The following is a 24,146-nucleotide window of genomic DNA, read 5'->3' as shown; positions in this document are numbered from 1 at the left end:
GGCAGCTGACTTCCTCCAGAGTCAGTGATCAGAGAGAGAGAGAGCAAGGTGAAGCCACAATGACTCTTATGTCCTAATCTGGAAGTCAAATATCGTCATTCCACCACATTCTACTAAATGGAAGTAAGTCAGTAAGTATAGTTCACATGTAGGAGAGGGGAATTAGGCTCCACCTTTTGTGGGAGGAGTACCAAAGAACTGTGGACGTATTTTAAAACCACCATGCACTGCTTGGACCTTCTTTGTCATATAAGTTTTGGGAGTAATTTCTCAAGGATTCTAATGGGCCTCTCTTCCTGGGGGACACTTAGAAGAGGAAGGTTAGTGAGGCAAGGTACAGACCCTATTGTTTCATCTGGTCTTAGCGTCACAACGAATACTCATCATTTCCCTCCTCTACTATCCATTCTAGATTCACCTTACCCTCAGCTAGCATCTTTGCTGGTTTTGGTGGCTTACCTGGTGGCAAAATCCAGGCCCTTGAGATCTGTGGGGGATGTGAGCCTCTGGTCAATATGCCTTTCTCAGGCCAGGATGGGTTACACTTGTCCATTTATCTTAGAAAATGGTCAAGTGAATTACCTGGGTACCAAACAGTTTCCTCCCTGCCCCCATTGTGCATCAGCAGCCCTACCTCCTCTTGTAGATCAGGGTCAGATACCTCTGCCAAAATAGTGATTTCTATTCTTGTTGCTGGCCCCTTGACATAAGAAGTCCAGGTCCAGGTAGCAGCTATAGTTTATGATTATAAATGAGACTTTTATTATGTCTCCTGGTGAAAGAATTCCCCTTTTGGGAACTAAGACCTCTAAAGCCACAGAACCTGAATTTGCAGTGATGGGAGGCACAGATTACTCAGGTTGGTTACTCGAGGGATGGTGGGTAGAGCCACTCCTGCTTCTGCCCCATGGTTCCTAGACCCATGTATTCTTCCTCTTGGGGACATGGCACATAATCAAAGGTTGTTGATTAAAAGTGTAAATTGTGTCCTCGATCCTCACAGTTGAGCTGGCTCATCAGCTGTGCCTTCAACAAACTGTTTAGTCATTCTTTTAGGCCCACAGCTTTGCAGTGATGTGGCATGTGATAAATCCAGTGGATCTCATGGTCATGTGCCTACTTCCATGCCTCTTTTGTTATAAAGTAGTAGATCACTGGGTTTGATGCTGATGGAAAAAATATTCTTTTGAATTCCTTCAGTAGTGTTTGTTGAGGCCCTTGGGCAAATCTGTACTCAGAATATGTATCTCTTCCAATCAAAATGAATCATTGTGCCTTCCAAGAAGACAGCTAATATATTTAAGTTGTCACCACATGACTAATTAGTCTCTTAAAGAGCTGGTACCATTTTGGGAACATATCATTCATCTTGGTTGTTAGTAGGCTGAACACTTCTGTAACAGCAGTAGCTAGATCAGCCTTGGTAAGTGGTAGTCTTTGCTGTTGGTCCAATGTATAACCTCCATCCTTGCTACCTATTCCTTTCATGCACCTATTTTGCGAGCACTGGAATTATTGGTGACAAAGCCTGACTGAGGTCAACTGGCCAGGTAATTTTATCATCCTGGTTGTTTGCTGCCTCTTCCGTGGTGGTTGTTACCATGCGATATAAAGATCTTCACATTTTACGTCCTCTCACATAGGTGGGCTAGAAATTATTCTCCTTGTGGAACTTACACTCCAGTGGGTAGGGACAGGCATAAACAACGAGCAAGATAAATAAGTAAAGTGTACGGTGTATTAGATAGTGCTAAGTGTTAATGAGAAAAATTGAGAAGAAAAGAATAATAGGGAGTGTTGGGAGATGGGAAATCTAATTTAAGATAACATGAGCAGGGAAATACTGAGAATGTGGCATTTGAGAAAGACCTCAAGAGGGTGAGAAAGGAAGCCACGTGGATATCTGGGGAAAGAGCATTCTTGGCTGAAGGAACAGCAAGAGCAAAGGCTCTGAGACCATTGTGTGTCTCATGTATTCGAGGAACAACAAGGAGCCTTTGAATAAGGGGAGGAGACTAGGGGGAGCAGACCATGTAAAGCATTATGGGCCATTTCAGGGACTTTGATCTTTAATTCAAGTGAGATGGGTTGGAGGGTTTTATTTATTTATTTATACTTTAGATGAAGGTCTGCAGAACAAACTAGCTTCTCATTAAACACTTAGTACACATCTTGTTTTGTGACATTGGTTACCAACCCCATGACACGTCCACACTCTCCCCTTCTTCAACCTTGGATTCCCTACTACCAGCTTTCCTGTCCCCTCCTGCCTTCTAGTCCTTGTCCCTGGGCTGGTGTGTCCCTTTAGTCTCATTTTGTTTTGTGGGCATGTCTAACCTTTGGCTGTAGGGTGAACCTCAGGAGTGACTTCATTACTTAATTAAAAGGATGTCCGGGGGCCATACTCTTGGGGTTTCTCCAGTCTCTGTCAGGCCAGTAAGTCTGGTCTTTTTTTTGTGTGTGTGTGAGTTAGAATTTTGTTCTGTGTTTTTCTCCACCTCTGTCCGAGACGGTCTATTGTGATCCCTGTCAGAGCAGTAGGTGGTGGTAGCTGGGCACCATCTAGTTGTACTGGGCTCAGTCTGGTAGTGGCCATGGTAGTTGTGGTCCATCAGTCCTTTGGACTGATATTTCCCTTGTGTCTTTAGTTTTCTTTATTCCCCCTTGCTCCCGACTGGTGAGACCAGTGGAATATCTTAGGTGGCCACTCACCAAAGTACAATGTAGAACATTTTTTTTTTATAAACTACGCTATGCCAGTTGAGCTAGATGTTTCCAGAGGCCATGGTATCCACAGCCCTTGGCCCAGTAATATGGTCCCTCAGGGAGTTTGGATGTGTCTGTGGAGCTTATATAACCTTGCCTTGTATGAGTTGTGCTGGCTGGGTTGGAGGGTTTTAAAAGGATCACTCTGGTGGTTATGTTGAAGAGAAACTGTATGGGTGTAATGGCTGGGCAAAACCAAACCAAACCTGCTGCCATGGAGTTGATTCCGACTCACAGTGACCCTATAGGACAGAGTAGAACTGCCTCATGTAGTTTCCAAGGAGTATCTGATGGATTTGAACTGCTGACCTTTTGGCTAGCAGCTGTGGCTCTTAACCACCACACCACCAGGGTGGGCAGGGAGACCGTTAAAAGGCAATTGCAATAATCCAGGAGAGAAAAGATGGTGGCTTGGACTACAGTGGTAACACTGGAAGTGCTGAGGAGTGCTGAATTCTGAATATATTCTGAAGATAGAACTAATGGGATTTTCAGAGGTATTGTGTGGTCTCGATGAGAAAGAGGTATCAAGGACAATGCCAAGATTTTGGCCCGAGGAACTGTAATAATGGAGTTGCTCTTTCAAGCTTCTTTGTTTTTAGACGTCCTGACCCCTATGTCTAGAAATCTCTTTCTCTAGGAAACTCCTAGTCATACCCATTTTACATGTTACCTGAAGGAGGCCTTCCCTGATCTCTTATAGCCAGAGTTGACCACCCTTTCTGCTGTGTTATCAGTCTCTCTACTTATCTTCGCCAGTCTGTGTCCCTTTTGTACCTGCTCCTCTGTAATTAGGTATTGTTTACTTCGTTTAACACAGGTATTTATTGAGGTGCCTGTTATGTATCCTGGGTGCTGGTCTAGGTACTGGGAATAAAATAATGAATAAGGCAAAATCGTGATCCTTACAGTGGGGGATGTAAATAAGCAAACAAATAATATAATTTCAGGTAATGATAACTGCTATAAAATAATATAAAGCAATGCGTGTAGGTGCATGTTGAGCACTACTTTAGAGAGTATGGCCAGGGAAGATTTCTCTGTTGAGGTGATATTTAAGCAGAGATCTGAGTTGCGTGAAGGAGTAAGCCATGAGGAGATTTTGAGGAACAGTAGCACAGGCGCAAGGAGAATAGCCAGTGTAAAGATACTGACACAGAAAGAAGCTTGATGTGTTCTCAGGAAAAAAAAAAAAAAAAACAGTATGGCTGAAGGAGAGTGGTAGGAGAGGAGGTCAGAAATGTGGGAAAGAGGCCAGATTATGAAGGTTGGGGAGCTTGCTAAGGAGCTTGGACTCAACTCTAAGAGTGATGGGAAGCCACAGGAATGTTTTGAACAGGGATTGATGCAATCCAGTTTTTGTTTGAAAGAGATAACTCTGGTTGTGTGGAGGATAGATGATATTAGAAGCAGGGCGACTATTGCGGTAGTCCAGGCGAGAGATAAGTGACGACAGTGGAGGTGGTGAGAAGAAGTAGGTAATGAATTGTTTGAAGGAGATGAAGAAAAGGAAGAAACAAGAATAAAACCTTAATTTTTGGCTTGGGTATTCCATTTGCAGGTCTTATTGAATTACCTATTGCCCGTTATGTTTAGAATATGAAAATCTGGAGTTTTTACAACATGGTTAAAGTATCCTACATGATCTATCCCTTACCTACCTTTTCTCTCATTCCCTTGCACCCTCCCTCTTGCCCACTAAGCATCAACTAAGTTGGTGTTTTCCAATTTCCAGAACTGTCCAGTTACTTGATATCATCTTATCTAGGCAAATGACTTCCTCCAACTTTCATCCATCCTTTTTCAGCGTAAATATTACCTCCTCAGAGGTCTCCATCCCACCATTCCATTATTTTCTGTCACAAATCCCTGGATTTTCCTTTGTAGCACTTGCCACAATTTTTAATAAAGAAACACACGATTAAAATATTTCTGTTCCCTTCAGTAGGCTTAAGTTCCAGGGGTGGGAAGTGCTTTTTCTGCCTCTTTTTCCTCTAGAGTCTAGCACAGTGCCTGACATATAGTAGATGTTCAGTACATATTAAATGAGTGGATGCTTAAGAGAACCCTGATAAGTGAAGTAACATTAAGAAACTGATACATATTAAATAAATAAATAAATAAATAAAGTAGCCCTAAAATGCATTTTAGTGTTCTTCATATCATCAGTGTACTTGAACTTGTATTCCTTTTTTGAAGAAATTTGGATGTCCCCAAAACTGCGATCTTTTAAAATTCTGAACTATATAGGTACAACAAGGACAGGGAGCTTTTCCTTCTTAATCACCACCAAATTACTATTGCCTCACACAGTGGAGCTTTAGAGAGCATTCCATAACTATAATACATGTTTACTAACATTAATTTGTTCATTCTCTCTCTTAAGGTTAATCTAAAGCGACCATGCCCTTTCTGGGCTGAAGATGGCCATTGTTCAATAAAAGACTGTCATGTGGAACCCTGTCCAGAGGTAAAATAAATAAAAATAAGATAAACAGGGAAAGTGTTCAGTTCTATGTGAAAATTGCTTTCTCTTGGACTTTAGGTAGGCATGAACTCTGTAGTTTTGGCTAATATTGATGGGTTTCAGACTTGTCAACAAATTCATATGCTCTCAGCTCTCCTTTTTAACCAGATTATTGAAGATTTATTCTATTCTTGCCACCAAAATGGGTTTGAAGACACTCATATCTGGTATATTGGTAATTCGATGTAGAAATGTAGTCCGATGGAAAATCAGACCAATTCCAGGATTGAATGTACAATTGGCCAGCTCTTACTGAATCTTCAGCATGTTCATTGGCAAATAAAATGATATTGAACTCTGAAGTTCAAACATATTTCAGGCTTGGAATTAGGTCTTCACTTGATCTTGTTAAATTAAAAAAAAGGGAGGGCGCTATGCTTATTGCCAAGGAATGCTGCATTTTAGACTTTTTACATCTGGCATAACTAATTAAATTCTTCTCCTTCAACAGTAATTAGTTGTAAGCTATGATTTCATTTCACTTTTTACCTTTCTTACCTAGTCAGTTACTCCTAGTGTGATTGTCCTTAAAAATAGGAAAAGACCATCTGGATCAATATCTTTCTTAAAGGGAAAAAGTGGGGAAAAAAAAGAAAAATTGTTCTTATTTTTATTTTCCCTCAAGAATAAAAAAAAAGAAAAAATTTCTTTTTTTTTAATTCTTGATAAATTTGCAAAAATATGTACATGCATACCTCGTTATTATTGCACTTTGCTTTATTGCACTTTGTAGATAATTGCATTTTTTACAAATCGAAGGTTTGTGGCAACCGTATTGTCAAGCAAGTCTATAAGCACCATTTTTCTAACAACGTGCTCACTTCATGTCTCTGTGTCACATTTTGATAACTCTCGCAATATCTCATACCTTTTCAATATTATTGCATCCATTATGGTGATCAGTGCTCTTTAAAGTTACTGTTGTAATTGTTTTGGGGCACCGTGAACTATGCCCATGTGAGACTGTGAACTTTATCAGTAAACGTGTGTGTTCTGACTGCTCCACCAACCGGCCATTCCCCTGTCTGTCTCCCTCTCCTTGGGTCTCCCTATTATTCACTGAGATACAACAGAATTGAAATTAGGCCAATCAATAACCCTGCAATGGCCTCTAAGTGTTCAAACGAAGGGAAGAGGCACAAGTCTGTCACTTTAAATCAAAAGCTAGAAATGGCTAAGCTTAGTGAGGGTGCCATGTCGACAGCTGAGGTAGGCTGAAAGCTAGGCCTCTTGCGCCAAACAGTTAGCCAAATTGTGAATGCAGAGAGAAAGTTCTTGAAGGAAATTTAAAGTGCTACTCCAGTGAACACACAAAAGATAAGAAATCGAAACAGCCTCATTGCTGATATGGAGAGAGTTTTAGCGGTCTGAATAGAAGAGAAACCAGCCACAACATTCCCTTAAGCAAAGCCTAATCCAGAGCACTGCTCTGTCTTCAATTCTTTGAAGGCTGAGAGAGGTGAAGAAGCTGCAGCAGAAAAGTGTGAAGCTAGCAGAGGTTGGTTCATGAGATTTTAAGGAAAGAAGCCGTCTCCGTACCATAAAAGTGCAAGGTGAAGCAGCAGGGGCTGACGTAGAAGCTACGGCAAGTTCTCCAGAAGATCTGGCGAAGATAATGGATCAGGGTGGCCATGCTGAAGACAGGTTTCCAGTGTGGACAGAAGAGCCCTGTACGGGAAGAGATGCCGTCTAGGACTCCAGTAGCTGGGCAGAGGTCAGTGCCTGGCTTCAGAACTTCACGGGACAGTCCGACTCTTTGGGAGGGGCTCCTACAGTGGTGACTTTTAGTTGAAGCCAGTGCTCATTTACCATTCTGAAAATCCTGGGGCCGTTAATAAAATAACTATGCTAAATCTACTCTGCGTATACTCTATAAACGAAACAGCAAAGCCTGGATGGCAGCACATCTGTTGACAACAGGGTTTCTGGAATATTTAAGCCCACTGTTGAGCCCTACTACTCAGAAAAAAAGATTCCTTTCCAAATATTACTGCTCATTGCCAAGGTACCTGATCACCCAGGAGCTCTGATGGGAGATGTGCGAGGAGATTAATGTTGTTTTCATGCCTGCTAACAACATCCATTCTGCAGCCCATGAATCGAGGAGTAATTTTGACTTTCAGGTATTATTATTTAGGAAATATGTTTCATAAGGCTATAGCTGCCATAGCTAGTGCTTCCTTTAATGGATCTGGGCAAAGTAAATTGAAAACCTGGGAAGGATTCACCATTCTAGATAACATTAAGAACATTTGTGATTCATGGGAGGAGGTCAAAATATCAACATTAACAGGAGTGTGGAAGAAGTTGATTCCAGCCCTCTTGGATGACTTTGAGGGGTTCAGGACTTCAGTAGAGGAAGTAACTGCAGATGTGGTGGAAATAGAGAGAGAAATAGAACTAGAAGTGGAGCCTGAAGATGTGACTGAGTTGCTGCAATCTCCTGATAAAACTTTAACAGACGAAGAGTTGCATCTTATGGATGAGCGAAGAAAGTGGTTCCTTGAGATGGAATCTATTCCTGGTGAAGATGCTGTGAACTTTGTTGAAATGACAAAAAAGGTTTAGAATATTACATAAACTTAGTGATAAAGGAGTGGCAGGGATTGAGAGAATTGACTCTAATTTTGGAAGAAGTTCTGCTATAGGTAAAATGCTATCAAACAAGCATTGTATGCTACAGAGAAATCTTTTGTGAAATTGATGCACCAGACTTCATCGTCATCTTTTAAGAAATGACCACAGCCATCTCAACCTTCAGCAACCACCACCCTGATCAGTCAGCAGCCATCAACATCAAGGCAAGACACCCCACCAGCAAAAAGATTATGACTTGCTGAAGGTTCAGATGGTGGTTAGAATTTTTTAGCAATAAAGTATTTTTTAATTAAGGTATGTACATTGTTTTTTAGACATAATGCTATCACGCTTAATAGACTACAATATAGCGTAAACACAAAAAAATTTGTTTGACTTGCTTTATTGAGATATTTGCTTTATTGTGGTGGTCTGGAACGGAACCCAAAATATCTCCGAGGTGTGCCTGTATTTTTTGTAACTTTTCATTTTGAAATAATTTCAGACTTAGAAAAAGTTATAAGAATAGTATGGAGAATTCCCATATTCCTGTATACTTTCATCCAGATTCCCTAAATGTTAATGTTTACCTCGTTTGCTTTGTTATTCTATTTATCTGTAACCCAAAAACCAAACCTGCTGCCGTCTAGTCGATGCTGCCTCATAGTGACCCCACAGGGTTTCCAAGCCTGTAAATCTGCCACATCTTTCTCCTGTGGAGCCACTGATGATTTCGAACTGCTGACCTTTCCATTAGCAGTTGATGGCTTTGACCACCTTGGCACCAGGGCTATTTATATATGCTTATTATTTTCTGAACCATCTGAGTGTAATTTACAGACATGATTATCTTTTACCCATGAATACTTCAGTGTATAATAATCTTAAAAGCAAGATTATTCTCTTACATAACCACAGCATAATTAACAACATTAGGAAATTAACATTAATATAAGACTAATGGGCATCGTGAGTTGGAATTGACTCGTTGGCGGCTGGTTCATATCTAATTTATAGACCTTATTCAGGTATTGCCAGTTGACTTAATGATGTCCTTTATAGCAAAAGAAAAAGGTTTCTAGCCCAGAATCCAATCTAGGATCATACATTGCATTTGATTGTCAAGTCTCTTTAGTGTCTTTTAATATGGAACAGTTCTCAGTATTTCTTTGTCTTTTGTTATCTTCCTTTTTTGTGAATACAGCCATTTGTTCTGTAGATTATCCCTCTTTTAAGGTGTTTCTGATGATTTCTAATTATTAGATTCAGATTGTCATCATTTTTGGCAGGCATGCCATATAGTGATGTTATGTCCTTCTTCAAGTGTCCTGTCTCAGGAGCCACATGATGTCATTACTGGTGATATTAATTTTGATCACTTGATTAAGGTGCTATCTGCCAAATTTCTTCACTATAAAGTGGGAAAATTCTTTGAGACTATGAAAATATATCCTGTTTTTCATTGTACCTTTTACTTAGTAGGTTTAACATCCTTGGATGATTCTTGTCTGAATCAATGATTTATGCAATAGTTGCCCAATGCAGGTAGTCCCTGACTTAACGATGGGATTCCGTTCTGACAATGCCATCCTAAGTTGATTCGTCTTTGCCAGCACTTGTCTTTTTATTTTAGCCATCCTAGTGGGTGGTATATCATTTTAGTTTTGTTATGCATTTCTCTGATGCACAATACTGTTGAGTATCTTTTCATGTGCTTGTTGTGATTTGTGTATCTTCTTTGGAGAAATGTCTATTTGGATACTTTGCCCATTTTTTAAGTTGAGTTATCTTTTATTGTTGAGTTGTTAAGAGTTCATTATTTGGCTTTGATGCACAGTATGCATTTCTGCAGTGAGTTATCCTTCCTTAGTCTTAAGTTTCTAATAAGAATTAATAAAGGTGTTTATTTGTTGGATTTTTTTAATGGTATACAAAAAAGTATAAAGGTTAATATGAACCCCCAAATAGCTCTACACCCAACTTAAATAATTTTCATACATTTAAAGACCTGTGTTACTTCCTTCTCAATCCTATTCCCTTTTCTTTCTGTCCCTTCATGTTGATTCGTTAAGTAATGTGAGGATTTTTGTACTTGTCTTTCTTTGAGGGAAAAATCATTAGACATTTTATATTGTAATCGAACTTTTGAGGATACGGAGTTAGAATTTGCATTCTGTGAGTTGAAGTCTGGTTTAAACATCAGAGTCACTTTACAAACTGCCTCATATTATTTGTATTAGAGGCAACAACCAGGTATATTCCATACTTCATTTTAGTTATTAGCTCAGTCTTTCTCCTCAGCTTCAGGGGATATAAGGATTCTAAAGGATTCAGGTTCAAGAACAAGAGACTCTCTTACACCTTATTCTATGGCTTTGTAATGTATGAGTTCTTTATGATAGAACATAGATTAGAGCTGTCATTTTATCATTACTTTTTCATAATTCTTTTTTTGTGATGTTTTTTATATTATGATGTTCACCGGTGGTACCCCAATATTCCTAAATGGCCTGTATCTAAGATTTAAGTCAAATTATTGCATTTAGTATCACACTTTTAAAAAGCTGGTAAGGATTTTCATTTTGGCGCACTATCCTGTACTATTAACAGTAGTCAGAGTGTACTTTCGAGTAGTACTTACTCTGGGTTCCGGGTTTACTCCACATTGTTAGTTGAGAGTGTTTTGATTGTGACTGTCTAGATTTAACATATGTTTTATATTTTTTTCCCTTCTGCCCTCTATTAGAGGTGGTAGAAAACATTGAAATGATAAAATTTTGGCAGGAAGTAACATTTTTTTCTATATGACCTTTTTATTAGGAAAAAAATCCCTGTTATTATTATTTATATTCTTCAGCCTGACAGGAAAATATTTATTCTGAATATTTGGTTAAAAAATTTCTATGAAATGTAGAAAGTTTTTAATAGGTAATTTGCTATTACTTTTATAGCCCATAAATTCAAATATTGGAAGTCACTTCCCTGGGTTGATCAGAGGACCAACCAGGGCTTGTCTGCTCTAGGTATGATTTTTTTTTGTTTAAAATTACATATGATAAGCCACTAATAATAATTCATATATTTGATTTTTGAAGCCTAAAATGAATTATTGGCTCTGTGGAAAAGAAAGTTGGACTTATGTGTACTTCTTCATTAATAAACCCTAGAGTTTTCAGAGGTTAATTGTATGGGCAAAAAAACTGACTCTTCCCTTCTAATGTGAATCCAAAATTGCCAAAACTTTAAATGTCATCTTAGAGCAAAAATTAAAATTAAGTATAAACCCAAATCCAAACCCAGTGCTGCCAAGCTGATTCCTACCTACAGTGACCCGTTGTAATCTTTATGGAAGCAGACTGCCACATCTTTCTCACACAGAGCGACTGGTGGGTTCAAACCACTAACCTTTCTATTAGCAGCTGAGCGCTTAACTGCTGTGCAACTAGGGGGTCCATAAGTATGCCTGTGTGTATGTGTGTGTGTATATATATATATAAATTAAAAAATTTTGAATTTGTAAAAGCTTCCTTTCTGGTGGTAAGAAGGTTTATGAAAATAGTCATTTTTTTTAAATCTGAAAGTGATACAAACTATTTGAAAAAAAAAAAAAAATACTTCATTGGGAGTTACTAGACCTGATTTTGACTCTCTGACTTTTCTATACTGTGATTTACAAGTCTGTAAGTTGGGATAATTCTTTACCTTTTACTTCAAGAGGTAGTGTAAAACAGAATCTGAATGTTAATTTGTTCCTCATGGAATAAAATACTCTGTGCGTGAAAAAAGAGGTTTTTTTTAGTGCGTTAGGCAGTGGCATTACAAATTTGTGAAGAAATCTAAAAAAAGAAAAAAACTTTTGTGTTGTTTTTCTTTTAAGAGTAAAATTCCTGTCGGAATTAAAGCTGGGAGTTCTAATAAGGTGAGTCACTTTTCTTCCTTGAATATTTTTGCTTTATATAGTAAAGCTTACCATTTACTCCTTGACAACGGTTGCAGTAGAGAACCATAATATGGTTAGCCGGGAATTGAGACGTTTTGCCTCAGAATCCCAAATCCCTAATTTCTTGCAGCAAGCAGAGAGGTTGTACATTTTTGCTCCTTTACAATTAAATTATATAGCTTCTTTTAAAATTACTTCAGTTCTGTTTTGGGAACCTCTAGAAAAGCTATGAAGTGTAATTATAGTGTCAGATGAACAGGTGTTTCATCACCCAGGTATTTTTAGTCTTCTGTTTCGACTAGTCAACCTGTTATTTTCAGGATTATATTTTATAGGTAATAACTAATTATAAAGATATTATGAACAGAGTTCTTTCAAATAGTATTAAAAATATTCCTTTATTCAAGACTACCCTTTCCTATTATGAATATATCATGATTTACTTTGCCAGTAATGTATTTTTAGATGACAGTTTACTTGTAGTTTTTCACTATTGTATGTAGTAAAGATCATCGTACTGTCTCCCTCTACCTCCTTCTCATGCATTGTCTCTCCGTTTTCTTTCTGTCTCCCCATGTGCCCTTTTTGTTTGTGCTCTTCTGTGTATTTTTATTTCAGATCCACAGTAAATAAACAGTGTGAAGACAGTTGAAACCCCCTCTGAACCTCTTCCCAATTCCGTTCTACTTCCTCCCTCCCCAGAGCTAACTACTTTTGTGAAGTCGATGTTGATCCTTACGTGGTTTTGTACCTTTATTACACATGGTATCCACAGTAATATATAGGTTGTTTTGTGTAAAATCTAAACATTTAAAAAATGATACTGTATTTTTTTTATTGCTTCAGGTTAAATTTTTTTAGTTTGTATTTTTACTCAACGTTATGGTTTTGGAATTTTTATCTCTGTTGACATATACAGATCTTGTTCACACATCTTAACAGCTCTGTAGCATTCAGTTATATGACCACGTCACAAGTTAGCCATTCCTCTTTTGGTGAACCTTTGTTTCCAATATTTGCCATTACAAACAGTGCTGCACTAGCATCTTTGTCCTTTGTGCCCTTGTGCACACATGTAGCAGTTTCTCTAGATATCTATCTAGAAGTAGAATTGCTAGGTCATAGGGTAGGTATGCCTATGTCAGCATTACGAGACAATACCAAATAACTTACTAAAGTGGTTGTACCTCTTTTTGTTTTTTAATTGTTGCTTTGGCATATGGTCTCAGTTGTGGGATTGCTGGTTCAAGGGTTTATGCATTTTTAAAACCTTAGATATGTATTGTCAAATTGCTTTCCCAAGAGGATTTTCTCAGTTTACAACATCACCGGCACACCAATACTAATTGTTATATTTTTAATGTCTTTGCTTATTTAGTAGATGAAAACTTGTGCCTCATTTTAGTTTGCATTTCTTATATATATAAGGGATTTTGATAACAGGAAGTGTCTGCATTTAGTGTATATATCATCATTGACAGATTATTCTGCCAGTGGATCCTGAAATAAAGATAATAATAATAATTTTAAACTTACTTATGAACTTCCTTGCAGTACTTGAAAATGGCAAATGATACCAAGGAATTAGAAGATTGTGAGCAAGCTAATAAACTGGGAGCAATTAACAGCACATTAAGGTAGGTTTTAATCTCACAGTAGTAAGAAAATATTCTCTTACTTCGTTTATTCATATCAGAATTCTTCTATTTTCTTGTAATTTTTAAGAAATTTATTTTTCTTACAATTTTGATAAACCTTTTACAAATCATTAAATTTTCAACTAATACATTTTTTAAAGGAGAAAAAAGTTACTTTTTATCCAAAGCCCCATAATAGCTTTGCTCCCTCTTGGCTGATTTGCCCTTATATTTCTAGAATGTATCATCAGTAGTAAATCTATTAAAAAATAGAAATTTAGGAGATTTTTCAGCTAGCAAGGCTTTTTGGCTCATTTTTTCTGAATATTGTGGGAAAAGGGGCTTGAACCTCTGTGTCTTTTATAAATTATAATTCAATCTCTGTGTTACATTTTGAGTGATAAAAGTTGACTATTAATGTAACCATTACATTTCATAGAGCTTTTTTCTATTCGCTTTTCCTCATTAGTACTAGACAGAAACCTGATTTTGAGGCTCAGCATAAATAATTTATAAGTGATCTCAGATTATGCAATGTAAAATGACTGAATATATCTGTAGTTGGGGGTACAGAATAATACAAAAATTCTTTTTAATTTCCCTGTTTGTTTAGAATTGTTTTTGTGTATTATAATTGCTGAAGAATTATAATAAAATTAGCAGTCTTATGTATTATTTATTGAAGAAGAATTTTAACGTAGAAAAGTACAATGAATAGTAAGTACCCACATATCCGCCACTCGGATGATAATGTTGTTCACCATGTCTTTAGGAAATTAGAAACACTGCAGATAAATTTGAAGTCTCCTGTGTCCTGTTTTCCATTTTTATTTTCATCCCTTCTTCCCCAGAGGCAACTGTTGTCATGAATTTGATATATATCCAGTCCATGTGTTTTTTTCTTATACCACATATGTATATTTATAAATAGTACATACTTTTATTTTGTATACTCTTGTATAAATGATAAATAACCGTACTTAACATTCTGCAGTTTTCCTTTTTTCAGTGCACGTTTTGCTTTCCAGATCTATTCTTGTTGAAACATAGAAATTTGTCTTATTCTGTTCCCTTACCAATGGATATGTAGATTGTTTTCAGTTTCTCACTTCTGTAAACCTTGCTTCCTTGAGCACCCTTGAATAATTTTTTTTTTGTATACATTAGAAGAAAAATTGCTGGATTTTAAGATTGTCCATTTGCAAGTGCTTGGTTGTTGTTGTTGTGTGCCGTCGAGTCAATTCTGGACAGGGTAGAACTGTCCCATAGGGTTTCCAAGGACTAGCTGGTGGATTCAAACTGCCAGCCTTTTGGTTAGCAGCCTGAGTCTTAACTGCTTCGCCATCAGGGCTCCTGTGCTTGCTCTAGATACTGCCTAAAGGCTTGCCAAAGTACTTGTGTGAATGTATATGTGTATTGCCTCCAGCACTGCGAGTTTGTTTTGTTTTCTAAATTCTTGCCAAAAGTTGATAATTTTTGATGGATGTGAAAAAGTTTAATTTGTTAAGTTGTTTTTTTGTGTGTGTAATTGTTTAATTTCTATTTTGTTGCTTACTAGTGAGGTTGAACTTTTTTGCATCTATTTATCGGACACTTGAGTTTCTTATGTATTTAGAAATGTTAGAATGCCTATAATATGGCAAGCACTATTCTAAGGTACTAGGAAACTGTACCATGGATCAAGAGGCAGTCGTTCCAACAGAACAAGGGGATACCGCATGGTTTAAAGTCAGGAAAGCCGTGCATCAGGGTTGTTATCCTTTCACCATACCTGTTCAGTCTGTATGCTGAGCAAATAATCGAGAAACTGGACTGTATAAAGAACAGGGCATCAGGATTGGAGGAAGACTCGTTAACAACCTGCGTTATGCAGATGACACAACCTGCTTGCTGAAAGTGAAGAGGACTTGAAGCACTTACTGATGAGGTGGATTACACCTCGATATAAAGAAAACAAAAATTCTCACAACTGGACCAATAAGCAATATCAAAATAAATGGAGACAATATTAAGGTTGTCAAGGATTTCTTTTTACTTGAATCCACAATTAACGCCCATGGAAACAGCAGTCAGAAAATCAAAAGACACATTGCCCTGGGCAGATAGGCTGTAAGAGATCTCTTTAAAGTGTTAAAAAGCAAAGATGTTGCCTTGAGGACTGAGGTTCACCCTGACCCAAGCCATGGTGTTTTCATTCGCCTCGTATGCATGCAAAAACTGGACAGTGAATAAGGAAAACCAAAGGAGAATTGATGCCTTTGTGGTGTTGGCGAGGAATATTGAATATACTATGGACTGCCAAAATAACAAACACATCTGCCTTGGAAGAAGTACAACCAGAATGCTCCTTGGAAGCAAGAATGGCGAGACTACGTCTCACATACTTTGGACGTGTTATCAGGAGGGACCAGTCCCTGAGAAAGACATCATGCTTGGTAAAGTAGAGGTTCGGCGAAGAAGAGGAAGACCCTCAACAAGATGGATTGACAACAATGGGCTTAAGCATAGCAACAATTGTGAGGATGGGGCAGGACCAGGCATTGTTTCGTTCTGTTGTGCATAGTAAACAAGTAAAGTACGTGAGAAATAAGTAAAATGATGATGAGTGCTAGGGAGAAAAATTAAGCAGGGAAGAGGGATAGAGAAAGGGCTAGGAGTGAGGGGGCTGACAGTGTTTTAAAGAGAGTGGTGAGGGAAGGCCTAAGTGATAATAGGACATTTGAGCAGAAAGCTGAAGAAGATGAAAGCTTGAGTCATATGACTATTTAGGGCAGTATTCCAGGCACACGTAACTGTTAATGAAAATGCCCTGAGACAGGGGCATGCCTAGACTATTTGTGGAACTATAAGAAGGCCATTGTGGCTGGAGTACAGTGATTAAGATCAAAGTAGTAGAAAATGCTAGGGGAGGGGGTGAAGTAGAAATCTTGTAGAACCTTGAAAGCAATTATAATGAGGATTGCTTTTAAACTGAATGGGATGAAAAGTTATTGGAGGATTTTGAGTAGAGGAGTATAGGGTATGTCATGGAAGCCTGGTTATGTGATTACTGTAGTAATCCAGATAAGACATGATGGTGGTTTAGACCAGGGTGGCAGTAGTTGAAGTGATGAGAAGTGGTCAGGTTCTGGATATTTTGAAGACTGAACTGACAGGATTTGCTGCGAGATTAGATGTAGGGTTTGAAAAAAAAGAGGGGCTATGGATGACTACCAAGTTTAGGCCTGAAGAACTAGAAAAATAGAGTTACCATTTACTGAACTGAGGACAACTGCAGGAGTGGCAAGTTTGATGGAAACTTAGAGTTTAACTTTGAACTTGTTAAATTTGAGCTTCTATGAGATCCAAAGGAGCCCTTGTGGCACAGTGGTTAAGTGCTTGGCAGGTAACCAGAAGGTCCGCGGTTTGAACGTGCCAGCTGTTCTGTGGGAAAAAGATATGGCAGTCTGTTTCCGTAAAGATTACTGCCTTGGAAACCCTATGGGGCAGTTCTACTCTGTCCTGTAGGGTTACTATGAGTCAGAATCAACTCAGTGGCAATGGGTTTGGGTTTGATTTATGAGATATAATTGGAGATATTGAATAGGCAGTTGGATATACAGTAAAAACTGAGAACCAGAACTCGCTGAAATAGCCTTGTTTTTCCGAGTCTCGCAAGTTTTCTGCCTTTGATAGGGTGCGGTCTTACCACTTTTCAGTTGTTCATTTTAGTGGAAAATGTTTGAGTTTTTCTTCTCACCTTATACAGGTTCCCACCTTATACAGGTTCTGGTTTCCACATGTTTTACTGTATTAGTCTGAAGTTCAGGGGAGAAGTGTGGGCTGGAGATAAAATGGGGGAGTCATTCAATGAACAGATGATATTTAAAAATCATAAACCTAAATGAGATCACCAGGGAGAGTGTACTCCAGAAGTAGAGACTCCATGCTTCTTTATTTCATCCTTCTGATAGATTAATAAAATTTCTGATATTTTCCCACTTCTCACTTCCTTCTCCCCACTGCCCTTCTACTTCACACCTTTTGGTTTGGAAACTATGGGTTTTCTTTCTGTTCTTATACATTACATTCTGTTCCACATTACACCTTAAATATGAATTCCGATTATAAAATGTTCTAGTGAAATCTACAAGCTTTTGGCGTTACTACTCTTCTGTCAAACATGACAAAGATCTCAGCATCCTTAAATACCCATTAAACATCTCTCACCCTACCCTTTACCCAGCTTGTTGATCGAATCTAGTATTTTAGTACTGTCTTAAAAAATTGGTTTTTATAGTCAATAGGTAGTAAAAGTTACTGACGTTTTATCAGTTTCTGTGGAGTCCCTGGGTGGTGCAAACGGTTAAGAGCTTGGCTGCTGACTGAAAGGTTAGTGGTACAAGTCCACGAAGAGGCACCTTAGAAGAAAAGACTGAGTGATCTACTTCTGAAAAATCAGACCGTGAAAATCCCACAGAGCACATTTCTACTCTGATACACATGGAGTCGTCATGAGTCAGAATTGACTTGATGGTATCTGGTTTGGTTTTGATTTGATGCCCCCCCCCCTTTTTTTTTTTAACATCCCACACCTTCAAACTAAGTTCACTTTTCTTACCATAGTATATCTTATAATAATCTTTCTGTAACAATTTCTGAGTGGTAAATTTTCTGTCATTATATTCATTTTCTATTGCTATTATCATGAATTACCACAAACATGTTGGCTTAAAACAACAGAAACATATTATCTGATAGTTCTTTTAGGCCAGAAGTCCAACATGGGTCTGACAGGGCTAAAATCAAGGTGTCAGCAAGGCTGTGTTCCTTCTGGAGGCTCTGCAGCAAAATCCATTTCCTCACCTTTTCCAGCTTCTAGAAGCTGCCCACATTTTTTCATTTACAGACCCCTTCCTCTGTCTTCAGAGCCAGCAATCAAAGGTTGAGTTCTTCTCACATTGCATCACTCTTCATCTCCTTTTCTGCCTTCCTCTTCTAAGAATCCTTGTGATTATATTGGGCTCACCTCTGAGATAATATCCAGATTATTCAGAATCCAGGATAATGTACCTGTTTTTAGGTCAACTATTACAAGCTTAATTCCCTCTGCAATCTTAATTCCCTTTTGCTATGTAATCTAACATGGAAATCTTTGGGGGGCTATTATCCTGCCTATGATAGTCACTGTATGCCTGTAAATGTATTTATTTTTTCATTAACCTTGGAAGGTAGTTTATTTAGCTGGGTGTAAAATTCCAGGCTGATTTTTATTTTTCCTCAACATTTTGAAGGTTATTTCTCCATTGCCTTCTGGCATCAGTGGTTGCTGGCTAGAACTCTACTGTCAGTTTGATTGTCATTCTTTTGTAAGCTCTCTCTCCAGTCTCCTAAGATTTCTTTTAAACTAACACCCCTGACAAAAGAAAAAAAGTGTTTCTAGGGGTTGATTTATTTTAATTTATCCCGCTTGGTTCCTTGGAGTGTACTTTTAATTTTAGAGTGCCAGTTGTCATCCTACTCTGAAAAATTCTCTAGTTTCTCTTTGAGGAACCCTACTGCGCAGTGGTTAAGCACTCAGCTGCTAACCGAAAGGTCAGTGGCTCTAATCCACCAGCTACTCTTTGGGAGAAAGATGTGGCAGTCTGCTTCCATAAGGATGATACTTTGGAAAGTTTATGGGACAGTTCTGCTCTGTCCTGTAGGGTCACCGTGAGTTGGAATCGACTTGATGGCAATGGATTTTTTTGGTTTTTTAATTTCTCTGTAGAAACTACTTGTCCACAATTCTCTATTTTTTCTGAAATTCCTGTTTGACCTATGTTGGAGTCTTTCTTTCTTATTTGAATTTACCTTTCTTTTTTGACCCATATCTTAATTGTACTGTCATACTTTTAATCTCTCTCCCTCTTAAGGTTCTCAGTGAATACTTTCACCGAGAGTATCTTCACCTTCTACTGCATCTGTCAGGTTTTTTTCCATATTAAAATGTTAAAATATATCATTTATTCTTTTTCAATTCCAAGAATTCTAATTGGTTCTTTTTTATATACTTACTCCTCACTTATCAACTGCCTTGTTATCTGACATTTTGTATTTTTGACAATAGTAAAAAATCTATCTGACTATTTTGCACATTAAAGACCCCACTGACCGGAACACCCTCACCATGCACAGCTTGTCGAGAGTGTACAGAGGGAGGGACGGCACTGCCCCCAGGGTATTTAACCCTAGTCTGGAACCCACATGGCATCCCATGCTTCAGCTCCTGCCGGCTTGTATTGCCTCTCCCTCCTCTCAGCTCTCTCCCGACACGCCTCACCCTCTGCCCTGTGCTCACCTCCTCACCTCTTGGCAGGCACTGTTCAGGGGTGCTGTGAGTGGGCGTGGGCGGCGGGTGGCACTCACATCTGCAGAGCTGCCCCCTGGTGGAGGCCGACGCATACCACCCAGCCCACCTGCCCTGCTTCTCATACTGAGTGTACCGCAAAGCCCAGCTGGGATGCCAGGTGGCTGAGGATGCCCAGATAGCAGACCACAGCATGGATTCAGTTTCTGGCAGGCAAAGCAAAGGCGAGTCCGTGACCACTGCAGGTACAGAGTGGCCAAGGCTGCCCAGGTAGAAGGGCTAGGCTAGGGAGGAGTGGAGGCAGGAGCAGTAAATCATGAGTATTTGGCATAATGTTGATTTTTGCATAATGGCCCGGTCTTTGGAACCTAACCATGTGGATAAGTGAGGAGTGGGTATTATGTGACTTTTTTGCTTATTTTTCTACATAGTTCTGTTTCCATAATTTCTTGCTCTTTTTAATGGATGTTTTTCCTTCATTTATCTCTTCAACTGTCCTGCATATATACTCATTTTAAATTTTGGGAGACTCTTCTAAAAACTAATTTCTCTGGAAGGAATTAATATTTATTTTTGGTGGCCATCTTTTTAGCATTAGATTTCAAGTTTTTGAGTTTTGATTTGTAGTCTCATAAAGTCAGTGATTTTCATTTTTGTTTCTTTCATTCCCTCTTTCTTCTGTGCTTACTGTCCTTGGAGTTGTTTCAATCTGTATCCAGTGTACAGTGCAGACCCAGGTCACTTTGGGTGCCCTGCCCGTTAGTAATAGGAGGACTTTGCATACATATTTTAGATATTGAACATTAGTCATTTAGTCACCGAGCCAACAGGCAGCTGCTTCACTTTTTGGTCCCAGGCTGAGTCTTTGTCTTTGAGTCTTCCCACCTTCTTAAGCATACAGCTTGCTATGCCTATAGCTCCAGTAAGTGGCCCAGAACATTTGTTTTTTTCAAGCCCACTTTTCCTGGCTTTAAGAGAGAACCTGACTCACATCTCTGTTTTACTCAGAGCACTTTTTGCCTGTTGCCCTGCAGGAACCACATTGTCAATCACCATTGCTGAATTCTGGACTTAGGGCCCCACCACATCTGTGGCTTCAGCCTCATTCAGTATTTTGCGTTTCAGTCTCTTTTCCATGGAGATGTTTATTTTGTTTTTTTGAACCCAGCCGTTTCTTTCTGGCGGTCTGTTGTATCATGTACAAGTGGGAAGTTAAAAAATGAAGTTCCTAGGCCATTTTGCCTAGCTACTTCTCTCCTTGAGGATTTTATATACGTATGTTTAAGTGATTTTCCAATTGGTCTATTAGCTGTAATTTTTGAGAACCAAGTATTGAGAATAGTTGAAAAGAATTTTTCACACTTAAATATGTGAAGAAAAGTTGTATTTATATTCAATTTTTTTTTAACCTACACTCTCTTTGCTTTATTCTCACCAGTTTCTTTATGAAGAGAAATATATTCTTTTACACTAGTTAAGAGATGAGGTCATTAAAGTTGCCATCACTTCCTCTGTCTAGATTATAAAATATATCTAATTTCAGAACATTCTAACAAGAATAAAAATAACCTATTTCTAAAGCCATGGTTAAGGAATTAAAGATTTCTATTTTGAAATAAAAGATTTTTACCAACTTCTCCAAACTGAAGTTGATCAAACATGCAATCAAGATGCATTGATGATTACTGGTGATTAGAATGCCAAAGTTGAAAACGAAGAAGGATCAATATTTGGAAAATACGGCCTTAGTGACAGAAATGATGCCAGACATTGCAAGATAGAATTTTGCAAGACCAATAACTTACTTTTTGCAAATACCTTTTTTCACCAACGTAAACGGTGACTATACACGTGGACCTCACTGAATGGCATACACAGGAATCAAATTGACTATATCAGCTTAAAGAGATAATGGAGAAGCTCGATATCATCAGTCAGAACAAGGCCAGGGGCCAACTGCAGAAAGGATTGTAAATTACTCATATACAAGCGCAAGTTGAAGATGAAGAAAATTGAAACATGTCCTTGAGAGCCAAAGTGCAACCTTTAGTATATTCCACCTGAATTTAGAGACCATCTCAGAAATAGATTTGACACATTTAACACTAATGACAGAAGACCAGGTGAGTTATGGGATGACATCAAGGGCATCATACATGAAGAAAGCGAAAGATCGTTAAAAAGATAGGAAAGGAAGAAAAGACCAAAATGGATGTTGAGACTCTGAAACTTGATCGTAGAGTCGCTAAAGCGAATAGAAGAAATGATGAAGTAAAACAGCTGAACAGAAGATTTTGATTTTAAAGGGTGGCTTAAGAAAACAAAGTAAATTATTATAATGAAATGTGCAAAGACTTGGAGTTAGAAGACTAAAAAGGAAGAACATGCTCAGCTTTTCTGAAGCTGAAAGAAAGAAGAAAAAATTCAAGCTTCAAATTGCAATTTTGAAGGCTCATATGGGCAAAATATTGAATGGCGCAGGAAGCATCAAAAGCAGATGGAAGGATGAGCTTCTTGGATCAGGTGGACAGTTGAGACTATGTTGGCATCTCCTGCCTGGAGGGGAGATGAGAGGGTGGAGGGGGTTAGAAACTGATGAATTGGACATGAAAAGAGAGAGTGGTGGGAGAGAGCGGGCTGTCTCATTAGGCGGAGAATAATTGGGAGTGTGTAGCAAGGGTATATGGGTTTTTGTGTGAGAGACTGACTTGATTTGTAAACTTTCACTTAAATCACAATAAAAATTATTTAAAAAAAAAAAAGCAGATGGAAGGAATACACAGAGTCACTGTACCAAAAAGAATTGGTTGACGTTCAGCCATTTCAGGAGGTAGCGAAGGAAGAAGTCCAAGCTGCACTGAAGGCACTTGAGAAAATCTAGGCTCCAGGAACTGATGGATTACTTCTTGAGATGTTTCAACAAATGAATTTAATTCTGAAAGTGCTCATCTATGCCGAGAAATTTGGAAGATGGTTTAGCGGTCAACCCACTGGAAGAGATCCATATACGTGCCCATTCCAAAGAAAAGTGATCTAATGGTATGCAGAAATTATCGAACAATATCATTAATATCACATGCAGGTAAAATATTGCTGAAGATAATTCAAAACCGGTTGCAGCAGCACATCAACAGGGAACTGCCAAAAATTGAAGCTGGACTCAAAAGAGGACATGGAATGAGCAGTGTCATTGCTGATGTCAGATGGAGCTTGGCAGAAAGCAGAGAATACCAGAAAGTTGTTTAACTGTGTTATATTGACTGTGCAAAGGCACTCAACTATGTGTATTGTAACAAATTATGGATAACATTGTGAAGAATGGGAATTCCAGAATGCTTAATTGTATACATGCAGAAACTGTACATAGAGGCAGTTGTTCAAACAGAATGAGGGAATACTGCATGGTTAAAATCAGGAAAGGCGTGCATCATGGTTGTATCCTTTCACCACACTTATTCAATTGGTATGCCGAGCAAATAATCAGAGAAGCTGAATTATGTGAAGAAGAATGCGACATCAGGATTGGAGGAAGACTTACTAACAACCTGTGATACGCAGATGACACAACCTTGCTTGCTGAAAGTGAAGAGGACTTGAAGCACTTTATTGATAGAGATCAAAGAGTACAGCGTTCAGTATGGATTACACCTCAGCATAAAACAAAAATTCTCACACCTGGACCAGTAATCAACATCATGATAATCGGAGAAGAGATGTAAGTTGTCAAAGATTTCATTTACTTGAATCCACAATCAACACCCATGGAAACAATAGTCAAGAAATCAAATGATGTATTACATTCGGCAGATCTGCAGAAGACCTCTTTAAAATGTTAAAAAGCAAAGATGTGACTTTGAGGACTTGCACCTGACTCCAGCCATGATATTTTCAGTCGCCTCATGTGCTTTTGAAATTTGAACATAAGGAAGACTGAAGAAGAATTGATGCCTTTGAATTATGGTGTTGGCAAAGAATCTTGAATATTCCATGGACTTCCAGAAGAATTAACACATCTGCCTTGGGAGGACAGCCAAGATGCTTGCTCCTTAGAAGTGAGGATAATGAGACTTTGTCTTACATACTTTGGACATGTTATCAGGAAGGACCAGTCCCTGGAGAAGGACAGCATGCTTGGTAGTAGAGCAAAAAAAGGGAAGACCCTCAATGAGATGGATTTACACAGTGACTGCAGCAGTGGGCTCAAACATGGCAAGATTGTGAGGATGGCGCAGGACTGGGCAGTGTTTCATTCTGTTGTACATAGGTTTAGTATGAATCAGGACTGGCTCGACGGCACTTAACGATAACAAAGTCATGCTTCACCTCTAACTGAAGAATTATATGTAAGAGAGGGAAAGGGTGAAAGGAAAG

General features: G+C 38.5%; 1 protein-coding gene across 2 annotated transcripts in view; it reads left to right on the top strand.

Moving 5' to 3' along the window:
- ERO1B (endoplasmic reticulum oxidoreductase 1 beta) overlaps window positions 1-24,146 on the top strand; it is a 72,245-nt gene that overhangs the window by 11,985 nt on the left and 36,114 nt on the right. For both annotated transcript variants that reach the window (XM_023549303.2, XM_064276704.1), the window contains exons 3-5: window positions 5,153-5,236; window positions 11,748-11,789; window positions 13,365-13,447. In XM_023549303.2, the coding sequence (XP_023405071.1) occupies window positions 5,153-5,236; window positions 11,748-11,789; window positions 13,365-13,447 (209 nt within the window). The remainder of the gene's footprint in view (window positions 1-5,152; window positions 5,237-11,747; window positions 11,790-13,364; window positions 13,448-24,146) is intronic.

Source organism: Loxodonta africana, chromosome 25 (assembly GCF_030014295.1).
Source record: "Loxodonta africana isolate mLoxAfr1 chromosome 25, mLoxAfr1.hap2, whole genome shotgun sequence".
NCBI lineage: Eukaryota > Metazoa > Chordata > Mammalia > Proboscidea > Elephantidae > Loxodonta > Loxodonta africana.
The sequence above is the reverse complement of the archived record's forward strand: the minus strand, read 5'-3'. Positions and strand labels throughout refer to the sequence as shown.